General features: G+C 47.3%; 8 protein-coding genes across 8 annotated transcripts; 4 read left to right on the top strand and 4 right to left on the bottom strand.

Moving 5' to 3' along the window:
* Positions 1–376: 376 nt before the first annotated feature.
* N7447_008664 (uncharacterized protein) lies at positions 377–708 on the bottom strand (the record flags this gene model as incomplete). The annotated part of the gene is made up of 2 exons (XM_057232926.1): positions 377–526; positions 556–708. The coding sequence occupies 2 exons, from the start codon at positions 706–708 to the stop codon at positions 377–379; spliced, it is 303 nt and encodes a 100-aa protein (XP_057082468.1).
* Positions 709–3178: 2470 nt separating this feature from the next.
* Positions 3179–3952, bottom strand: N7447_008663 (uncharacterized protein; the record flags this gene model as incomplete). Its single annotated transcript, XM_057232925.1, has 1 exon — positions 3179–3952. The coding sequence occupies one exon, from the start codon at positions 3950–3952 to the stop codon at positions 3179–3181; it is 774 nt and encodes a 257-aa protein (XP_057082467.1).
* Positions 3953–6513: 2561 nt separating this feature from the next.
* Positions 6514–6717, bottom strand: N7447_008662 (uncharacterized protein; the record flags this gene model as incomplete). The annotated part of the gene is made up of 1 exon (XM_057232924.1): positions 6514–6717. The coding sequence occupies one exon, from the start codon at positions 6715–6717 to the stop codon at positions 6514–6516; it is 204 nt and encodes a 67-aa protein (XP_057082466.1).
* A 1021-nt stretch (positions 6718–7738) lies between these two features.
* Positions 7739–8472, top strand: N7447_008661 (uncharacterized protein; the record flags this gene model as incomplete). Its single annotated transcript, XM_057232923.1, has 2 exons — positions 7739–8205; positions 8271–8472. 2 exons carry the CDS (start codon positions 7739–7741, stop codon positions 8470–8472), a joined length of 669 nt encoding a protein of 222 aa, XP_057082465.1.
* A 1609-nt stretch (positions 8473–10081) lies between these two features.
* N7447_008660 (uncharacterized protein) lies at positions 10082–10899 on the top strand (the record flags this gene model as incomplete). Its single annotated transcript, XM_057232922.1, has 2 exons — positions 10082–10605; positions 10680–10899. The coding sequence occupies 2 exons, from the start codon at positions 10082–10084 to the stop codon at positions 10897–10899; spliced, it is 744 nt and encodes a 247-aa protein (XP_057082464.1).
* A 497-nt stretch (positions 10900–11396) lies between these two features.
* N7447_008659 (60S ribosomal eL33 domain-containing protein) lies at positions 11397–12903 on the bottom strand (the record flags this gene model as incomplete). Its single annotated transcript, XM_057232921.1, has 6 exons — positions 11397–11908; positions 12009–12151; positions 12215–12268; positions 12418–12427; positions 12564–12738; positions 12817–12903. Coding segments are annotated over 6 exons (567 nt in total), but the record flags the coding sequence as incomplete, so codon positions are not given.
* Positions 12904–14323: 1420 nt separating this feature from the next.
* N7447_008658 (glucose-6-phosphate dehydrogenase) lies at positions 14324–16478 on the top strand (the record flags this gene model as incomplete). Its single annotated transcript, XM_057232920.1, has 8 exons — positions 14324–14367; positions 14636–14708; positions 14763–14783; positions 14841–15191; positions 15255–15452; positions 15506–15590; positions 15648–16304; positions 16366–16478. The coding sequence occupies 8 exons, from the start codon at positions 14324–14326 to the stop codon at positions 16476–16478; spliced, it is 1542 nt and encodes a 513-aa protein (XP_057082462.1).
* A 1124-nt stretch (positions 16479–17602) lies between these two features.
* N7447_008657 (putative sucrose transporter) lies at positions 17603–19824 on the top strand (the record flags this gene model as incomplete). The annotated part of the gene is made up of 8 exons (XM_057232919.1): positions 17603–17700; positions 17843–17868; positions 17948–18192; positions 18265–18331; positions 18385–18456; positions 18519–18708; positions 18762–18874; positions 18923–19824. The coding sequence occupies 8 exons, from the start codon at positions 17603–17605 to the stop codon at positions 19822–19824; spliced, it is 1713 nt and encodes a 570-aa protein (XP_057082461.1).
* Positions 19825–20749: the final 925 nt, after the last annotated feature.

Genomic DNA, 20749 nt, shown 5'->3' with positions numbered 1-20749 from the left:
CCATTGCAGCCTCAAACGCCTCTCACTTGGTTTATTCTGGAGTTATATTTTGTTGCTGCTTGCAAATGAGTTACGATGCATGTTGAGCCTTTGTGTACAAAGATAGAGCTAATCGCACAGAAATGCATAGAAATCTATGCAAAGTTTGACCCCTGAGTGCCTTGTTTGTCCGCTGGTTCCTGGACTCACCTCTATAAGTACATGTCGACATATCAGAATTTTTGACTCACAGATGATATCTCTTAGCCTATAGGCATCCAGCTGCCCTCTGTCCATGACTTGATTTATACCATCGTAGGCTGAGAAACCTTAAACTTATAGTACTGCTATGGGAGACCTGGTCAAGCCATGCATAGGGTCGTGGCGTTCAAAATTTTCATCTCTCCCTCCAGCTTCGTTCTAGAACCACCTGACTTCCTCCTACATAAGCTTGCTCTCGCATCGCATTCTCCATCTCTCTCTTGGCGATCAACGTAGCTCCATCCAAGGTCTTACTCCACTTTTGCTTCACCGTTATATCTCCAACCTTACTTGAGATTCGCGTCTTTAACGTACGATCGGGTCCCAATACGGTTCCCCTAGCAATCCCTCAGCCGCGCCTGCTCCATCGGCCGTGTCGACTGGCAGCCCTGCAACCATGAACTGGGTCACGTTCCGCATGCTCTGCCATCTTGACATGTCACTAAAGCTCGATCCAGTATTGGTCATCTCAGGTCATCAGCAAGCACATCTCTCTTGAGCTTCACTTCTTATTTCTCTTTCTCTCTATTCTCCTTCTGTCTTTCTTTACTTCTTTCTCGAAATCACCTCTCTCTTTTTCTTACTTTCTTTTCATTTCTCCATCATTCAAGCATACCAACTGGTTTCTGCCCCTGCTTCTCTTTGGCCCCTACTTCTCTATTGACCCTTCTTATCCATGGCCCCGTATTTTAGCATACCCATGGTACGTTCTGAAAGAATTTACTCTCTAGCCTTTTGCTAAAACTGACAATGACTTGGCAACTATAGTCAAACATAGCCTGCCTACTCCTTCATCCATACGCTGTAGGTCACGAGGTCGCAATTCCAAGAGATCCAGGAGCTATCGAAGAAGACCTATGGAGAATCCTTCACCAGAATGAGGACAGGAAGACCCAAAGCCAGCTGCTCAGAATGAGGCGACCTACAGGGATATCACATCGAATGCGCAGATCCCACTGACAAAGCGAAACTCGAAGTCAATATCGCTCCACCACATGATTCAGGGTATATTTCTCAGACATTACTAACGTACATCATTGTGACAGCTGCACAGCTATGGATATTACCTAGATGGGCTTAGTAGCTGTTAAACTTTACGGGTGACAGTAACACAGGTATTCTCTTTCCTCGAAACTCGAATATCTCTGAAAGTCGAATCTCCTCGCTACAGCCAACCTGAATCTCCTTGCAACTTGAACTTAAACTCTGACAAGTCGAATCTCAAGACTTTGAACCTGAATCCTGAAGACCAGAATTTCCAAACTTCAACCTAAACGTCCAATGTCTACATCGACATCATCATGGGTGTTCTGAAGATCTGTGAAGATAGGGTTGCCCAGCTGAAGACCTCCCACCTCGTAGGGGTCTGAGGGCATCCTTTATGAAACTCTTCACGAATGGCCATCAAGGGTATAGATGCAGGAGGTGGAGCTGAGGCCACCTCATATGAGAACACCCGTAGCCCTTGATTGACCTGACCAAGCAACAAGCGAGTATGTCCCGGGGATTCCTTGAATTCCTACGTGCGAAGAAGGTCATAGTCTATGGAAGGATCACAATGGCTTGCTCGAGGACCTGGAAGACCTACAACAACAGGCCTAGGAAAATCCCAATCGCGGGATAAAGGCTCCGTGTGGACCGTAAACAAGATCTTGCGGACCTTTCTGATTATTGGGAGGCTATATTAGCAGATCCAAGGCCACTTGAAGCCTGTTATGATGCTTGGCTAGCACTGCGGGTGTGCCAGCTCGTATTTATGAAATACGGGGTAGGAAGCAAGAACGTGGTCGACCGGCAAGGAGTTCTCTCTCATCACACCGATGGCTATTGACAATGCAGCTTGGTAGTCGAAGAAGGTCAGATTTGTGAGTGGCAGATTCGTTCTCGTCACGACGCCGCCACCTCGCTCAGCGAATATTACAAGTATCTCTACGTGCAAATGCAAGGCAATCATCGGCAATCCTCGACCTCGGTCCTCACGAGCTATCCAACTACCAAGTGTGAAACATTCACTCAAGCACGTCCTGCAATTGGGCATTAACATCAAGATAGAGCTTCTTGTCATCTCACCTTTCTGGTAGCGAGCGCCTTTGTTTAGCGAAACTGGAAGTGATGGAGGTCGTCTGCCGAGTTACGGGGCTATATCTTTTAGTTTCTAACCTAGTGAATGCGATCATCTTTCCAGAAGGTTAAATAAAATCACATAGGCCCAATTAAAAAAGCAATATAGATAGAGAGGCATAAAACAAAATATGCAAAAAGAAATCGACAGTTGCAGGGTTCGAACCTGCGCCCCCGAAAGGACTAGATAGCATGAAAAGTATTCAAGTCTAGCGCGTTAGACCACTCCGCCAAACTGCCGGTGATATTGGAATTTTGTTGTAAAATTGAAATGATATGCCAATTCAGAATCAACTCTTCTAGGGCAATCCGATTCGAAAAATATCGGCGTTTGAACACCAACTCCGCTGGGTACCTGCGAGTGAATTGTGCTTGGTAACCCAGATAAAACGAATGTGAATGATACATCTAAGCCGGGAGAACGTATCATCCGAACAATCCCTATCATCATACAGGATCTCTAAAGAGGCAAAGAATATGTCAAATACCAAGTCCCAATACGTCTCTGGATACAAGGTAAACCCACAATATCCACGGTACCGAGGGTCCGGAAAAACACCCACATTGTATATTGATCAGTCATTTTGGTCTATTTATCTACGCGCGTTTATCATGGTATGTTCTATTAGATAGAAAGTTTCATAGTACTGGATTTGAGCATACTTTTCATTCAGGTTTCTGTCATATTAAATCATTGGAATCAAGTCTTACTATAAGAATAGGGGTTAATAAGCAATAGCCAATTTAGTACTAAAACTAATACTTGAGAAAATCTGACTCGAGGCATGCCAGATGGTACACAACAATTTTGTTAGAATCATTCAAGCTTCCCCTCAGCCTGGAGACCGTTAAAGACTTTGTCAATGAGCTCCTTTTCTTTGACACCGGTTGGGTAGACTCTTTTCCGTTTAACTCGCTTCTCCCAGCCGTCGAGCATGGGTATCCTCATGCATCTTTCAGGTGGGACGTCGACAACTTCTGGCTTTGACCAGACGTTGTAGCGTAAAAGCGTGTTAGCCAGTCTATCCGTAGTGGCTTTGTCCCCATAAAGTGTGATGCCGTTGCTCAAAGTCGCTTCCTTGGTGTTTGCTGGTCTCCTTTTCCTCTGGATTTTTGGGGTCACTTCTCCGTTGTCATCAGTGTATGCCCCGCCAATAAAGTCTTTCAATATTAGTCCGGTCTCAATGATTCGGTCTTGCTCTTCAAGTTTGGTGGTAGTTGACTGAAACCATGTTTCAAGGTCCAATAGCTCGCCTTCTAGCTGTGCCCAATCGTCTAGTTTCAAAGTGAGTGATTGATCGAGGACTGGATTCGTCTGAATTGCTCGGCGAAGCGTCTTTTGATAGTCATCAATGTTCATTCGCCATCTAGTGGGTATACTACCGTGCTGATGAGTGTGACGATCTTGCGCAGCGCGAACATTTGGCCAGCTGCTAATCTCTGGATCTGTGGACCGAGATCTCGCCCTTTCAGTAAGGCTGACACAACATTCAGCCCCATTCCTGAATAGTGGCCTTGATTCTGGGCTTGTGGGCAAAGCCCAAAGATCTCTTCCAAGGTCAATGAGGGAAGCGATTGAAACGATCGACATATGATCATTTCCAAGTAGTTTTGGAAAACTAATTTGACCATTGCATCGGTTCCTACAGGAAAAGGGATGGTCCAGAGTCGGATGAAATTTGCACGTCTTAGTCCATGGCCCTACTTAACGATTCAGTAATGAAGCGATTTCTCGGATCCATTTCGGCGTTGTGCTGAGGTAGCCGGTATTTTTGTTCGCTGGCCTGTCCCACATAAGGACGCCAGTAATCAAGTCTTTGGATGTGTGTCACAAAGGCGAGGTATCCGCCGTGACGAGTAGCCCGTTTCATCTCGACTGAGGTTTACTTCAAATGAATATGTTCAAGCCTAGGCAGTCAAAGCATAAGTGATCAAAGCGTAAGTGATTAGACGAGTAGTTATTTCAAGGAAAAGATCTTAACTTTTACCTCCATAGTGATAGCTCTGCCTAGTAGATCCTTAACTTCTCGTGGCACCGTATCAAAGACCATATCAATAAACGCGTATTGGCCTCCAACGGCTTGAACACCATCTTGTAAGGAGCACGGGCGAAATCGACTGGTAGGGTTCGATCCGAGATGATGAAGTCACAAAGTGCGCGCATAATGGGCTTTAACTCTGGAAAAACAACCTTGAAAAGGAAGAACAGTGTTAGTGGCATAGGCTTGACATACGCGGTATTTGGATCCTACAACCATGACTGGTAGCTCATCAAGGCTGAACACAACGGGTGAAGGCGCGGTTGGCGTTTCGTCAATATTGGGAGTAGTCAGATTTTGATCACAAGAACCGCAACAGGGAGTTGCATCGGACAAGTCTGGACATCCAGTTCTGGGGACAAAGTGGGCATTGCACCTTTTGCAGGTTGGGTCCCAATTGTGATCAGGAAGCATGAGTCGGCGACAATCGAGGCAGCAGAACCTTTGGCTAGCCTACATCTAAGCCTGGTCATCGTCCTCCATCCCCCCCCCCTATACTATCCTTCCCGCGTAGTGTTGCTTCGGCGACGCCCGGCCTTGGGTCGCGTTGGAGGTGATCTACGATAATAGCGACCAGGCATGGCTGATACACAAGTGTGCATAGACAAGGATGTAATAAAAGAGAGTTAGAGCGACATAGGTAGAAGGCAGAAGAAAGGCGAAAGCGAAGAGAGAGAGAAGGAATCTGCTATTCTCTGTAAACAAACCCAGTCTAGCTGATTAGCCTTGTGAAAACTCAACATGAGAAAATAAAAGAGGGAGACAACACCTCCCAAAAACGAAAGAAGGCCTTTGGCATTGGTCTGTCTAATGTTAAATTGATCTACATCCAGTATCCCGAATCTTATGGGAAGACCACCTTTCCTATTCGCGCTATTCGCGCATTTTCATCAATTACTATAGACACTGCTTCAAATAGCTACACGTTGATAAGGCTTATGACAGAAAGATGAAAGTAAAATGAAGGTGAGATTAAAGCGAACTGAGAGAAAAGTCAGAACCTAAGATAAATATGAGTTAGAGGATTATGAAATAGTTTGGAGCCGACAATGCATACCTATGCCAACGGTGTATACATCTCGATATCTTATCGATTTTATTGAATTTCATCACGGATGACCCTTTGGAGTGTTATGTCTTCAAGAAAGACCCCATTTCCAAGTCTATTCTTCAAGTGGGAGAACTAATCATTTTTATCGACATGCCAGGTGAGGTGTTGGATGATCCCATCTCCTTCCTTGCTAGTAGACTCAGCGATCGTTTGCTAGACTTCGGGGGTATAAATTCCCTACTTTTTCATAGATTGATGAATCAAGGCTTCTTCCTTCTTCATCCCTCGCCTAGTAGCCACAACAAAGCAAGTGGTTCCTGGAAATCACGCAGGGGTGGGGGAGGTTCTACGCGGCCTTTCGAAGCGCACCTAGTGACTACACCCGTCTTCGTTATCTACGGGGGGCAACGCTCAATGCATACATGTAACGGTGCAAAGGACATTCCCACTGATGACAATGATGATGACGGTGGTCCCCACCGTGCAGTCCAGCTGTCGACTGATAGCCGCGTTATGATGCTCGAAAGTCTTCTGGACGGAGCATGGGCTGGTGAACGGGTACTCGAAGGCTTCTGATGATATTGTGGTCCGGCATACCAATTAAGATGCCAGTCTGTCCCTATGCATTCACGGTCAATCTTCCATACCAGCAAGAAATGAGCTATTCGAACAATACTATCGAGTCAGAAGCGAGATAACCGACAAGGGCAATCCTTGGGTGCTCTACGCGCTTGCAGTTCCTATTGTTGTTAGCCGCTATCACGGTCCACAAATCCCACGGAATTTCTGTTGATCGGGCCGTGATAAATCTCTCCCAGAATCCACAAGCTTCGGGGCTTCATTATGGGGAAATTTCCGTCTCCCGTGTCCGAAACTAGTTCCAGACAGCGACGCGGAATAAGTCGCACCGCTGAACGAAATCAAGCTCTCCGATGAAGGAGTCTATCTACATGGCATCCAAAACACTTAGAGCTGTGGAGCACGGCGAGAAATACTCAGTCAACTTCTATAAAAATGGCCACGTTCGCGCTAGACGAACCCAAGCTGAAGATGAGCGAGCTCTTAACGCTGGCGTCCGTTTTGAGAGTCCGATTTCCTAGCTTTGTCGTGTGCTTTCAGCCAACTAGTGGGATGCCGCCGCAGGCGACCGTCATAAGAGGCAAGCCGTGGGTCCAGCTGAGGCTGGATCTTCCGGGGAGCAGTCATTGCCTTGAACTCTTTCGTCAGAATGGACAAAGCGGTCGAATACACACAGTATTGTCTCATTTTTATGATCTGTGCCAGCCAGTAGTACATTCAAACATTATAGCTCCAGGTAGTCGCCCATTTCAAATTGTTGGTCGGCCTTTTTTCTCTGCATAGTTTTTGCGGCACCTTTATGATTTTAGCCTTATTGATGTCGCTCGGTAGTATAAGTACATACATGTACGTAGTGACCGGTCATCGTCCCCTGCCAACTCGCTCCCACGGTGTGTAAATCTCTAGAACCTTAGGTTGGAAGCCGTCGGTTATTCAGCACAGACTTGTCAAGTTGTCAACACGAAGCAAAAGATAAGGTCGCAAGAACAAAGATCCTGATACAGCTGGTCTGTAAATCGATGTATTGTCTTCGTCCTACCGGATAAACATGTCAAGGCGGGGTTGGGCGTGTTATACTGAGTCAATTCGTCGCCCAGGTGTTCCACCCATCCACAATACAAAGGAATGATTCGGTGGATAACACAGCTCGGGCACGGAGGATCAATATGAAGCAGGGAGCAATGAAACATGCTAATGCATGGAAACATCCGTATGCCGCACTGCCACGTTCAGACTTTAACATGGAGGCTCAATATGAGGCTGATTTCATCGGCCCGAGCACATGGAGCAAAATGCCGATCTACCTACTCCGGTTTCCCCCTTCCCCCTCTGTTCACCCTCATCAAGTAATATCCAAGTCACATCTTATTCGTCTAGCCTGTATACTATCTATTATTCGGGAAGACTTGGGATCGACTCAACCGTCTAGACCTCGACTCCACTGCCCAGTTCACTTTCCTCTACTCTTATTGGCATACATCTCGTACTGAAATCTGTAGAACACTGTGGCTTGTAATAAGGTGCAGCAAAGTCAAATTTTCATGCACTCACTAGTTGGGCACTTAACGTAATATCGCCATTAGTTTTCGGATTTATAAATCTCATATCCCCATCCGACTGATCTAACCCACCAGCAGTGTCCTACATGCTACTTTGCTTCCATAGTATCATCTTTTACGAAGTCCCCCGTCACTGTTCCCATATCACCATGGATTGGTCTCCATACGACGCCTCCTCGAACGCTTCCAGTACGCCTGTCTACGGTCAGAGTGCCGGAGATCTGCATTACCCTTATGGGTCCATAGCTCATCAGTATCGTCCCTCGCTGGCGACAGAGTCATCGATGTTCTCCAATAACCAATTTCCGTCCAATACCCTCATGCAACACCCCTCCACACCAGTCCATCCCAGCTACTCCACGTATTTTACCCAAGCGCATGCCGACTTCAATCCGCCCAATCAGAACACGGTACACCATCCCTCGATTGGGAACAATAGACCTGGTCAGACCTCAACCATGGGCTATCTCAGCTCTGGATATAGTACTATGTGTTCCACACCATCGGCATTGGGAGTATCCACCCCCGCTATACAAGCCACCCCCGAACCAGGTGTGAGTAGACGTAAAGTCCAGACTCTCTGTGGCGGTGGACGACCACTCAAACGGAAACACTCGCAAGCCTTCCTTCTATTGTCAAGCTAGCATAATATCGCAAGCTAACATCATACTTGTATTCTAGGGAACTTCACCGCACGTACCAATGCAACTGGAAAGACTGCAAATACCGCGGCGTCTTCTCCCGTAAGGGAGTCCTTATGCGTCATATAGAAACGCAGCATGTCGCACCACGCTCATTCGACTGCCCAGTCTGTGGCCAGCTATTCTGTCGACGGGATAACATGACCGAGCACCTAGGAAGAGTTCATCTGAAGCGAGCCTAATTGAAATATTCAATTTGTGGCATAGCAGCCACTGGGAGGATTTGAGTTGATTTTGAATTATGGCGGATCGGGTGTTGGGGATATTCGATGATACCCGGAGCGTAAGTATTTGGCACGATCTTCTCGATTGGGAGCAAGCGATAGTGGAATAGGCGTGAAGTAGGATAATGATAATAATAGGACATATCAGCTGAGCTGCGCCCCATTGTGTGCGTATACGAGCCCAGCATATGTAGCTCCCGTCACATGCAACAGGCGCTTAAGCCCCAATATTTGAGCCTCTTTTTATAACTTCTGGGGTAAAGCGGGGACCGTCCGTTCTGTAAATTGAAAACTTCCCGGAACCCTAACTTGACGGTACAACGTTTCTAGCATCAATATCGGACATTTAATGTCTCGTCATGCTATGGCTACTTGGTCTCTCTAGAATAGATGTGGTAATGAGTTTCTGATATTATAATATTCCAATCGCCCTGGAGCGCTAGACCTCTTTGGTGCAATGTAACCTTGATCCCTGTCACACATCCATGTTCAATCTATATAGATTGTTCACACAGTGAGGCTTTTTTGAACAAATCTTCTATTTCCATCAGATTCTAACGGCATGATGAAACAACCGTAAAGAGAAAAAAGACATTAAAAGTGTCAAAAAGTGTCAAGAAAAAAGAAAACTGAATGAACATGTGCCGATCGCTCGTATAACCAATCAACCGTGGGACTTTGCGAGGATGTTGATCTACAGTTTTAGGCAAGACGAGTCTGCCAAGCAGGTCAAGTTCGTGCTATTGGACAGGACCTGAACCCCACAAAGTACGCCCGGGTTTATGGAAAATGCGTCAACACTTCAGCTGCGTGTTTATTTTACAAGCCAGAGTAAAATACACTGTATACCCCATAAGAGCTAGTAACGACCTAACCAAGTTCGAGGATCATTATACGTGTTGATCACGCTTCGCCCTTCGTTTTCAATTTCTTTCAGTGTCAATGCTGTTTCGATTTGGTTGGCTTGCAGTCTGCAGGATTATCACACTTCAAATTATCCTGCCACTTTGGTTTCCCAATTCTCCGGAAGAGTGAGAGAGCTAGGTCACAAATGACGAGTTTCCTGTAGCCAGGATCTGAGATACCAGGGTGTTATACTCAGCCCACTAAAAGAAAGCCACGACCAATTATGCCCGTTCTATTTGGAATCATCCTTGTCTGCATTTAGAAATGTTGGACATCGACCCGGGGAAGAGACCATGATCCCTGTTTCTAGAACGTAAGATAAGTTTTCTAGAATAATATGGGTCTTCTGGAACAAATCCGGGGGTCAATCCAGTTGCGTCCGTCTGGTCAAGTTTGTTTCCACCCTTGTTTCCTTTTTCTCGTTGTTTTTTTGCCCATCTACACTATCAGTGGTGTGTAGTCTTCCAGAGTGCGGCTTTTAGTAAAGTGAGCCTACCGTGTGCCCAGGGCCACATTGACGTAAATAGTATAAATATCCACATATTCTTCATCAACTCAAAGAAACACTTTTCTATCTAACCGCCCACTTATCACTCCTATGACAAGATTGTCTCCACCTTCTCAACGCTTACTCTCTACATTCAGGTCGCCAATTATACATATGATGGCATGGTCCACACGCAACAACTCAACTATCCCGGGGGCCGAATTTCCGTGGCCCAATGCAGAGTTGGAGAATTGGAGTACCGAGTATCTCAATCTCAAACAGCCCGAGGCCCTTTTCATTCCTCCTTCGCCTAGTCCATTGATCAACGCGAAAACGCTCACTGCTGGACCCTCCTCGTACAGCTATCCGCTACGACTTTCCTCCATGCAGTACCCCTCCACCCCGGTTGCCCTCCGGGCTATGACATCCCCCACTCCTTCGTTGTCGTACCTAGACCCAGGAACCATCAGGCAGCCCATCAACAACCACAGTCCAAGAGCTGTCCCAGCCCCCGCAATCTGCACCGTACCTGCACTCTCGCCGGAAAGCCTCTACGACCCTGGATATCCCAGTCCCTGGGATGATCTTCCAGTCTCAACTCCCATCATACGAGAGACCCTTGAGTCGGATGAGGCAAGCACAGAGCCTAGCCGAACCAAACGGCCCTATCGTTCTCGCCGCCGTGGAGGCAAAATAAAGTGTGTATTTTATTCCTATGTTCTTTTTCCGAATCGTAATCATCGTATGCAAATACTGAACGCAATTCGTCTAGGGACAGAGACAGCGAGAGTTACGGAACATTCAAATGTGAATGGAAGGACTGTCCGTATGACCGTCTGTTCTCGCGCAAAGGCGTCCTCATGCGGCACATCCAGACTCAGCATGTTAATCCACGGGCTTTCAAGTGTCCCAATCCCTGGTGTGGCCATGCTTCGAGTCGACGGGAGAATTTGAAAGCGCATAGACAATCTATTCACAATGAGATCTTGTAAGACTCGTGATAGGATATGATGAAATGTCTTGGTGTTGGGGGTTTAGAATACCTGGTGTTCTTTTTTGCTTTTATATACTCGGGGATATATATACTTCGGCTAGAGTGGAGTTCGGATCGGATTTTATGGCAGAATATATATTGAATTTTTTCCCCCCTGTGGAATTTGTAGGCAATTTTATAGAGAATAGTGTGTGGCAATGAAATGGAAATTGGAATAAGATAAAAACATAAAACACCGATATAATACTTGATAGAGCGACAAAAGAGTGCCCTCTATTTCCAAGTTCAGGTGGTTCACGACATGGGGAGGATCCACACCACAACCTGGGGAATCAGGCCGAATAAGGCCGCGCAGGGTCTATGGGTGCTGGAGCTATAGCTAATTTGAAAATATTACGGTCTGTTTATCCTGTTGCCAAGGGAGTATAATTTATGTCCGCAAAAAAACAAGCATGCCATGGTATATTGGAGCCAGAGCAATGAAATACAATTTCTTCTAAAACAATAGACGGACGGACGCAAAGAACGCACGAAGAAGCGGATCGATTGACCGGTCTGTTGAAATTTGAAATGGTATGGAATTTGGTGCGTTTAAGCGTCAGATACACAATGGGAGAAGTGACGCTGCGCGACCAGACACATCATGCTCGCCAATTGTAAGAACAAGGAGAAATATCGAGACGAAGCTCGTTCCCAGCATCTTGGGGTCGACACAGCTATGAAAGTGTAAATTTTTTTTGATTCGTAGGGCTTTGTTGGCCCTGCCTTCTCCCACGAACAAAACGTTATCAACCCGCCAACTCCATCACCTCAAATCAACATCGGCTCGTTCCGTCGACTTTTCCTTGCCTGACCGACCGTCTGTGCGAAGAAGGGAATCGCCCACTAAAAACAACACATAGAAGCCGTTTAGATGTTGGAGGGGTAGAGCATAACGCGGACGGTAGCGCCGAGGGACTTGGGGGGGAGGTTGTTGCGGAACTTGGCGCGCACAACACCGGAGTTGCCTGGAACGAGTCAGATAAAACGAAATTCGAGTTCGAGATGGCCAGACTCAAGAGGGTCCATTTTCGAGATGGTTCTTGAGACTGGCTCCAATTCACGTACCGTGCGGCCGGGTGACCTTGCCCCAGATCACCCGAATGTTGGAGCCGCGGACCTCACGCTTAGCACGGTAAACGAAAGCGACCTTCTTGCCAAGGTAGAACTTGGCGGACTTGGTGTCATCAACACCCTCGATCTTGACCAAGCTGTATAACCATATATCAGATTCCATTCATCGTATTCAGTTTTTGTGCGCAGGGTATAGATACCTGGTGTTGGGGGTGAGGGCGTGCTTGCTGCGCTGGAAGCTCAGGTGACGTCCCCTGTGAAAAAGAAATTCGTATTAATGCTCTGTTCATATCGTGTGTTGCTTCGATTTGAGTGGCGATGTCTTGTGTCCCCCAAATCGGTCCTCCATGTCGAACTGGTGTATCCTTTTGAATGCGATGATGAAAGTGCGGTGGTAACTTACTTGACGTAGACTAGAAGAGAATAAATAGTTAGCACATGATTTTTTTTAATCCGTCGTCGCACACAAGGTGCCTGCTCGAGATGCGGCTTTGCGAATTCGAGACCACCAAAACGACGATCGATAAGAACTTCGAGGGATTCACTCACGGCGGTGTCCTTGTTCCGAAGGCATTGTGTCGGCGTTTCTCTGGGGAGCGGGCAAGGAAAGAAAGTCGAAGGAATGACCCGCAAGATCAAAAGTCGTTCCCGTTTGTCGTGGTTGTCGTCGCTTCGATAGAGTCAGGCGCACAATCAATTTCCAGCCGGTGTGTTGGCTTTCGCCCTAGCCCAAACGGGATCTTAGCGAGCCACATTTTCACGTGACAAGTCAGGGCTAAGCGAGATCCCGTGATAGTCACACCGCTTTGTCGGCGATTAGATAGGCAGAATCTGAGATGAGATAAGCTTTGGACTTTTGTTTCTCCGATCCAAATTTACCCACCTTTGTTTCTGCTCGGGCTACAGTAGTCCGACTCGGCTCTCCAATGCAGCTTTCCAGCTGACAAACCTAATGACGACAGGGGTTCCAACTTTGGAAGGTTGGAAGGGTTCAAAAACGCAATATGCACAAGGCCACCGGCAGATCTACGTAGCATATTGTATGGAGTAGACAGTGAACGCTTTTTCATCCCACCTTGAGAACACAGAGTAATTATCGATATCTTCAACCTGGAGATGACATGATCCGGGTAGCATTCCGGTGCATATACTTCAGACCGAGACCAGATTGGGAACTCTAGAAGTTCCTGTATCCAGCCCCACCACGTCGGATCGATGATTACATTTGCGACCGGGTATTGATCAAAACTGGGGGCAATTTACAAGCCGACTCGTCCGAGAGACCAAAAACTAAACCAATATAATAAGAGTAATCAAGTAGTTGACTAGAGAGGGTAGTGTTCTAGGTAGTATAATAGCCCCCCGGTTAATATGCTCCGGATTCGGTGAGCCTTCAACCGTACGGGTTAATAGCCCTGAAAGAAGCGTCGGGAAAATAGAATCCGTCTGGCTCGAGAAAATGACAAATGCGCCGATCCGTCCCCACGATTTGGGTCACCGGTCGAGGTTCTTATCGAGTTGCGTGCTCAAGGTACATGGTATTGTACCTGTTCTTGCTGATTCGGTACTTTAATTTGATACCTTCGGATTTTAGTGTACTGCAACCTTCCCCTCGATGCGGTTCAAAATGCTCCGCTTTGGATACATGTACTGCATAGTATACAGGACGAGCTCTCTCTATAATTCCCGTTTAAAACATTGAACATACTACTTGGTTATGGACACGTATCACTCCATAGTCGAATCCAGCCTGTTTTGGCTGTGTGATCCCCACCTATAAGTGAACTGCATCACTATATAGTCAGATGATCTTCATCCCCTGCTTCTGAAAGCTGTTAATAAGAATAAGCGACCTCACGTCGGACTTGATAATTCCTCCGGTGTATCACCCCGAGCCCGAACCCCAGTAAGCAGCGCTGATAGCAGTGGAAGTTCTAGTCTGCGCGGGGTTGATAATCAAAACGGGTATCCCATGGGATTTCAGTAAAGTTCAAGGTCAACGAAGAAGATCGGGAAGACTCAATATAAGAAAGTTGACCTGGAATTTGCTAGGTTCCAGGGCATTAAGTAGTCAAAAGAGAAACAAAATATGACTATATCGTCATATGTAATAAAAAAATAAATGTAATCAAAAAGTGATTAATACCTTGAAGTCATAAAACACATACAATACCCAGAGCCAAAGCCCCACCAGCCGAAGCTGTGAGCGACTTCCGTTAAAAAGTACTCCGCCGGATCCTGTTGCTTCTCAACATTCTTCCTTTTCTTCTTTTCCAAACTCTCTCAAACTTCTTTGATTAAGCGGCAAGATGTCTAGTGTGATCAACCAGACCGATGACCGCCATGGTGCTGGGTGAGTTTTCCCTCCTGTATCTCTGACATCACTCCCCCCTCCTCGGGCAATGGAACACCGATTGCCTCAATTCAACCTCAACTTGCCCCCCAAGATTGCTGTTTTGGACGTTATTTGCCTTCATCCCAATAGCCAATCCATTCCTTGAACGTTTTTGCAGAATTTCTCTGCCCAGAGAGCTTCCTTGCTCAACCCCTCAATTGCCGCGATCGCAAATTCTTTTTTTTTTCGGTCAATTCGACCCGCTAACAATGGATCTCGCATTCAGCACCGTCGAACTTAAAGATGATACCATCATCGTCGTACTAGGCGCATCTGGTGATCTGGCGAAGAAGAAGACCGTTCGTACCCCTCCAGGATACGATGACTCTTTTGACGTACTAACTAATTGATAGTTCCCTGCTCTCTTTGGCCTTGTATGTGCTATTTCTACTGACTATTCTAGTTGTTATCCACTGACACTTTTGTCATAGTTCCGCAACAAATTCCTCCCCAAGGACATCAAGATCGTCGGATATGCACGAACAAAAATGGACACCGAAGAATACCTCAAGCGCGTTCGCTCGTACATCAAGATCCCCACAAAGGAGATTGAAGATCAATTAGATCAGTTCTGCAAGATGTGCACCTACGTTTCTGGCCAATACGACCAAGACGATTCGTTCATCGGCTTGAACAAGCACCTCGAGGAGATCGAGGACAAGCGCCAGTCGAAGGAGCAGAACCGCGTGTTCTACATGGCACTGCCTCCCAGTGTCTTCATTACCGTCTCCGAGCAGTTGAAGCGCAACTGCTACCCCAGGAGCGGTCTCGCTCGCATTATTGTGGGTTTCCCTGGACAAGCTTGCTCGAGACGAACCCCGTATTGATACACTATTTTTTAATAGGTCGAGAAACCCTTCGGTAAGGACCTACAGAGCTCGCGCGATCTCCAGAAGGCCTTGGAGCCTAACTGGAAGGAGGAGGAGATCTTCCGTATCGATCACTACCTTGGTAAGGAGATGGTCAAGAACATCCTAATTCTGCGATTCGGCAACGAGTTCTTCAACGCCACATGGAACCGTCACCACATCGATAACGTTCAGGTATGTGATGAGATGATCTCATTCCGGAATATGGGCTCTAACATCGGCCGCAGATTACATTCAAGGAGCCTTTCGGCACCGAGGGCCGTGGAGGTTACTTCGATGAGTTCGGTATTATCCGTGACGTTATGCAGAACCGTACGTATATTAAATCACACTGTCTAGATGTAGGAAAAGATGCTAACAATTTTATAGACCTTCTGCAAGTTCTCACATTGCTCGCCATGGAGCGCCCCATTTCCTTCTCTTCCGAGGATATTCGCGATGAGAAGGTCCGTGTTCTCCGCGCTATGGATCCTATTGAGCCCAAGAACGTCATCATCGGCCAATACGGCCGCTCCCTCGACGGCAGCAAGCCCGGTTACCTGGAGGATGATACTGTGCCCAAGGAGTCGCGTTGCCCGACTTTCTGCGCAATGGTTGCATACATTAAGAACGAGCGTTGGGACGGCGTTCCCTTCATTCTCAAGGCCGGTAAGGCCCTGAACGAGCAGAAGACCGAGGTCCGCATCCAGTTCAAGGATGTCACTTCCGGTATCTTCAAGGACATTCCCCGTAACGAGCTTGTCATTCGTGTTCAGCCGAACGAGTCCGTCTATATCAAGATGAACTCCAAGCTGCCGGGTCTCTCCATGCAGACAGTGGTTACCGAGCTGGACTTGACCTACCGCCGCCGCTTCTCCGACCTCAAGATCCCCGAGGCCTACGAGTCTCTGATTTTGGATGCCTTCAAGGGCGACCACTCCAACTTTGTCCGTGACGACGAGTTGGATGCCAGCTGGCGCATGTTCAGCCCTCTCCTGCACTACTTGGATGACAACAAGGAGATCATCCCTATGGAGTACCCTTACGGTGAGTTTACCCGCTTTTTTTTTTTCAACCATGACACATAGCTAATTTGCATTGATTCTAGGCTCTCGTGGACCTGCTGTCCTTGATGACTTCACTGCTTCATACGGCTACAAGTTCAGCGATGCTGCTGGCTACCAGTGGCCAGTCACTACCTCGACCCCCAACCGGCTGTAGGTCTTTGGAATATAGTTTACGATGATTACGGGAAGCGGATTCGGGATACGAAGAAATTAAAATCTCTATTTTCTTGACTCTGGTCGGCCGGCAGGAGTCGCGTCATATTGTGATACTTAGGTTTTCGAGACCAATTCAAAATTAGGATTGGATGCCACGCAATGAAAGATATTTACGCCCTTACTTTGTTGGATATTGACCAAATGTCATTCACCATGTTTATTTTTTATTTTTTATTTTTTATTTTTTATTTATTTATTATTTTTTGCTTGGACGACAGTAGAAAGAACTGAGCAAAAGCACTCCTAACCAGACTATGATATCAGAGCCCCTATAGAGCCCCTATACGAACTTTGCCGGGTGCACGTACATCCCGTGTCTACTATTCCCCTGTTCTATAATTGGACCCGAGCTCCTGAGCCCTGTATTACGTCATCACAGGTAGCCAATCAGAGCCAAAGGGTCCATGAGGCTGACATAAGGTTGACCTCCAGCCCTGGCTGCAAACAAACCTGTACATAAACCTAATACATATGTGTAAGAATTATATACAGAGAATAAATACCCCATGCATGGCCGATCCTGGCTGTCATAAGAAAAGCCGGATCGGCAGATGAAAGGACTCCAGGGTTAGCGGGTCTCGTAAATTAAATCGATAAGGCCGGGGGGGCCCGCATAGAGACGCTCAGGCCAAGGCGGATTTTCTCTCCTTCTTCTACGCCAACGTCTTTCTTTTAGAACTCATAGACGCATTCCGACAGCTGTATATACAGCGAAAGACACCTCCGTCGCGACTCACACGACATATCCCCGCTGTCAACAAACCACGAATCTCCAGACGTACCGTGTACGTTTTGGCCCCCGCGAGCTCACCCAACAGCCCCGAAAGGCACGCGACACAATTTCCGAACCGATCAGACCCCTACCGGCCCCTTTCTCAACACCCGGAACGCATCCCCGAACCTGCGATCACACACTTTTCTGTTCGATTCTGAACAGCGCGTCTCTTTCCCGGCTAGGCGCTTTCAACTGAATCGCCCGCTGGCTCGGCCACCTCCTGCCCCCCGACGATTTTGTTAGGCGCGGAAAAAAGCTGAGTGCATGCTAGCACGTGGATAATTAGGATGCCGCAGGCTGCGAGGTGGGCGGGGACGCCCTCCATCAAGGGGCGGAATGAGTCTACGAGGATGGCGCTTTTGACATTTAGTTTGGTGGGATTACAGTGCGTATCACCCGTTTCTGTTTTGGCGCTTGGGTATAAGGGTTTAGATGTTGCGCGACAATTTCTAGTTTGCGGGTTTTGGAGGCAATTGGAGGTTCCAGGGATTGTGGTAGTAGTGGCTAACTCGGGGTTTTGGGAATAGGTTCACGTGGGGTACTGAGATGACTTGTAAGAATCCACTCTTCAAATTGACTCCATTGTGACTTGGAAATAATTCTCGCTGACTTTATATTCATTTCCTTGTTAGATTGTACACCTTACCTTCTTCAGCTCGGGTTGACAAAGTCTAAGACTTCTTTGGTGTGGATTGCTGGCCCGTTGTCTGGGTTGATTATCCAGCCTCTTATTGGAGTTATTGCTGATCGGTCACGATCGAAATGGGGTCGGCGTAGACCTTTCATGATATTTGGATCGTTTGTTGTCGCTTCATGTCTGCTTATCTTGGGGTGGACGGCAGAGATTGTTGGTTTATTTGTTAAAGATCCGGAAAAGGTACAGATACTATTTCTTAGAACATCTGGCTAGATTTATGGTTATGTGAAAGCTAACATTGATTTTCTACAGGCTAAGAATGGCACGATTGCCCTAGCTGTGTTGAGTATTTATGCAGTGGACTTCTCCATCAACGTTGGTAAGTGGTAGACTTACTCGCATCTTGATCGGAAGTGGCTTACAATGTCTTAGTTCAAGCGTGCTGTCGCAGTCTGATTGTGGATACACTACCGATCCCATCGCAACAAGCTGGATCCGCATGGGGTATGGCCCTTCCCCATATGTCTCAGCCTCAAACCCTAAAACACAACTGACCTTTCTTGCAGCCGGGAGAATGTCTGCCATCGGCCAGCTCTTTGCTTATGTGGTCGGTGCCATCGATACCGTTGGCATCTTTGGGACTATTATTGGAGATACGCAGTTCAAGCAGATGACAGTCATTGCTGCTTTTTCATTGGTGGTGGCGGTGGCAGTCACCTCATACTCGGTGAAAGAGCGAGTTCTGATATCGGCAAGGTGGGTTGAACTCGAACCAATACGTATTGCCACCAACTAATCTTTGATAACAGGGATGACGGGAGTGCTGGTGCTATTCAAGTCCTCTCTCAACTGTTCAAAACTACTTTTGAATTGCCGCCTCGCATTCAAGCAATCTGCTGGGCTCAATTTTGGGCTTGGATTGGTATGGAAATTCCGCACCTGGGAAATCAGCAACACTAACATCAAATAGGCTGGTTCCCCTTCCTCTTCTACAGCACAACCTGGGTTGGCGAGACCTACTTCCGCTATGAAGTCCCAAAAGACGACATGGCCAAGGCAACAGATATGCTCGGTGAAGTCGGCCGCGTGGGCAGTCTTTCATTAACAGTCTTCTCGGCCATCACATTCCTCAGCTCTGTCCTCCTACCCTTTTGCATCCTATCACCGGACAGCAAACGGACACGATTCACCGCTAGACCCCCGCCAGGATTTGCATCAATCCTCAAATACGTCACCGCAATTCGACCCGACCTCCAAACCGCCTGGTTGATCTCCCAAATCATGTTCGCCGCCACAATGATCTTCGCCCCTCTAGCACACTCCCGCGCCTTCGCAACCTTTCTAGTAGCGGTCTGCGGTATCCCCTGGGCAATTAGCGGCTGGGCTCCATTCGCCTTTATGGGCGTAGAAATCAACAAACTAACAATGGGCGGCTATTCTCCCGCAATCCCATCCTCACGATCCGGCGTGACGATGATCACCTCAGCCAGTCTGCGTCACGCCGCTGCAGACAATGAACTGGATGTCCTCCGACTTAACCACCGCGATTCCTTCGACAGCGACACCGATGAGGAGGAACATTCATCCAATATTCCGTCAACAGGTGAACTGGCCGGTATCTACCTGGGCGTGCTGAACGTGTACACAACCCTACCCCAATTTGTCGGCACCTTCATCAGCTGGATTGTCTTCAGCATTCTCGAACCAGGCGCAGCGCCCGCACCCGATAACGCTGCAGACATCACATCTGATACGCAGTGGATGAATCTGGACAAGGATAGACCGAACGCTATCTCCATTTGTCTCTTTATCGGGGCGATAAGCGCCCTCATCGCGGCTGAGGCTACACGCCGACTGCGGTATGTACTATGAGCAAGCAGTGCAGAGCGAAAGCCGCGAATGCTGCAAAATTACGATCCGTTGCGATGAATAGCCATTGATTTTTGCTCGATACCCGGTGTATATTGCGAGCTTTGTCTTGACTAAAGTTAAGATTTTGTGTGCACACACTTATAGAGTATATATGTACAGTGAACCCCTTCATCTGTCTCCGCAAAAGGAGTTTTGTTTTTCTTTTTGGTTTACATCTGCACATACATAATACATAATATCTACGAAGCTATATGTACCATATTCTCTCTGCCGGATGAGACTTTGCTATCTTTAAATTTTAGCTGCCGCTTTTCTGAGCTCAAAGTCAGGCTCATGTTTCAGGTTGCCGCTAGCCAACTCCGGTGGGAATGTGCTCGGGTACCCCGGGACACTAATGCCGTTCATTTCCTCTCGGCCATGCTAGTCTACTAGGAGATCGCTAGTTTCGAGATATAGGTAGGAGGTTAATAGGCTCAAACGATTACGGTAGTTCAAGGGCTATACGGGGATAAGCCTCAAGATAAGCTATAGTAAGATAATTATTTAAAGGGGACTTGAATGGTAGCACGCGTATAGGGGAACGATGAGATGCGCCTACATTGTAGGGGACAGGAGATCACAGACTACTCCGTAAACAAGTGACAGTTATGAAACTAGTATAGTTAGAAAGAGAGCAAAAGGCGAGACTAATAAAAGGGATAAAATTCGTCTACTGATAATTTTCAGTAAGAATTGGGAAACACAGCTACCGAGTCGATGGTGATTGCAGTCAGGTCCCATTCCGAGGTGACAGCGACCTTTTCGGACCGGACAAGCTCAAAGGCTTTGCCGGATTTCCGCTGGGCAGATGCTGCCCTGCAATTGATTGGGTGTGACAGGGGCTGAGAGCCCACACCCCTGTCCCACTCCAAGCGGATTTTATGCC

This window comes from Penicillium robsamsonii (genome assembly GCF_028829455.1).
Source record: "Penicillium robsamsonii strain IBT 29466 chromosome Unknown utg000005l_segment0_segment0, whole genome shotgun sequence".
Taxonomy (NCBI): domain Eukaryota; kingdom Fungi; phylum Ascomycota; class Eurotiomycetes; order Eurotiales; family Aspergillaceae; genus Penicillium; species Penicillium robsamsonii.
Note: the sequence above shows the minus strand (reverse complement) of the source record. Positions and strands in the feature narration are given on the sequence as shown.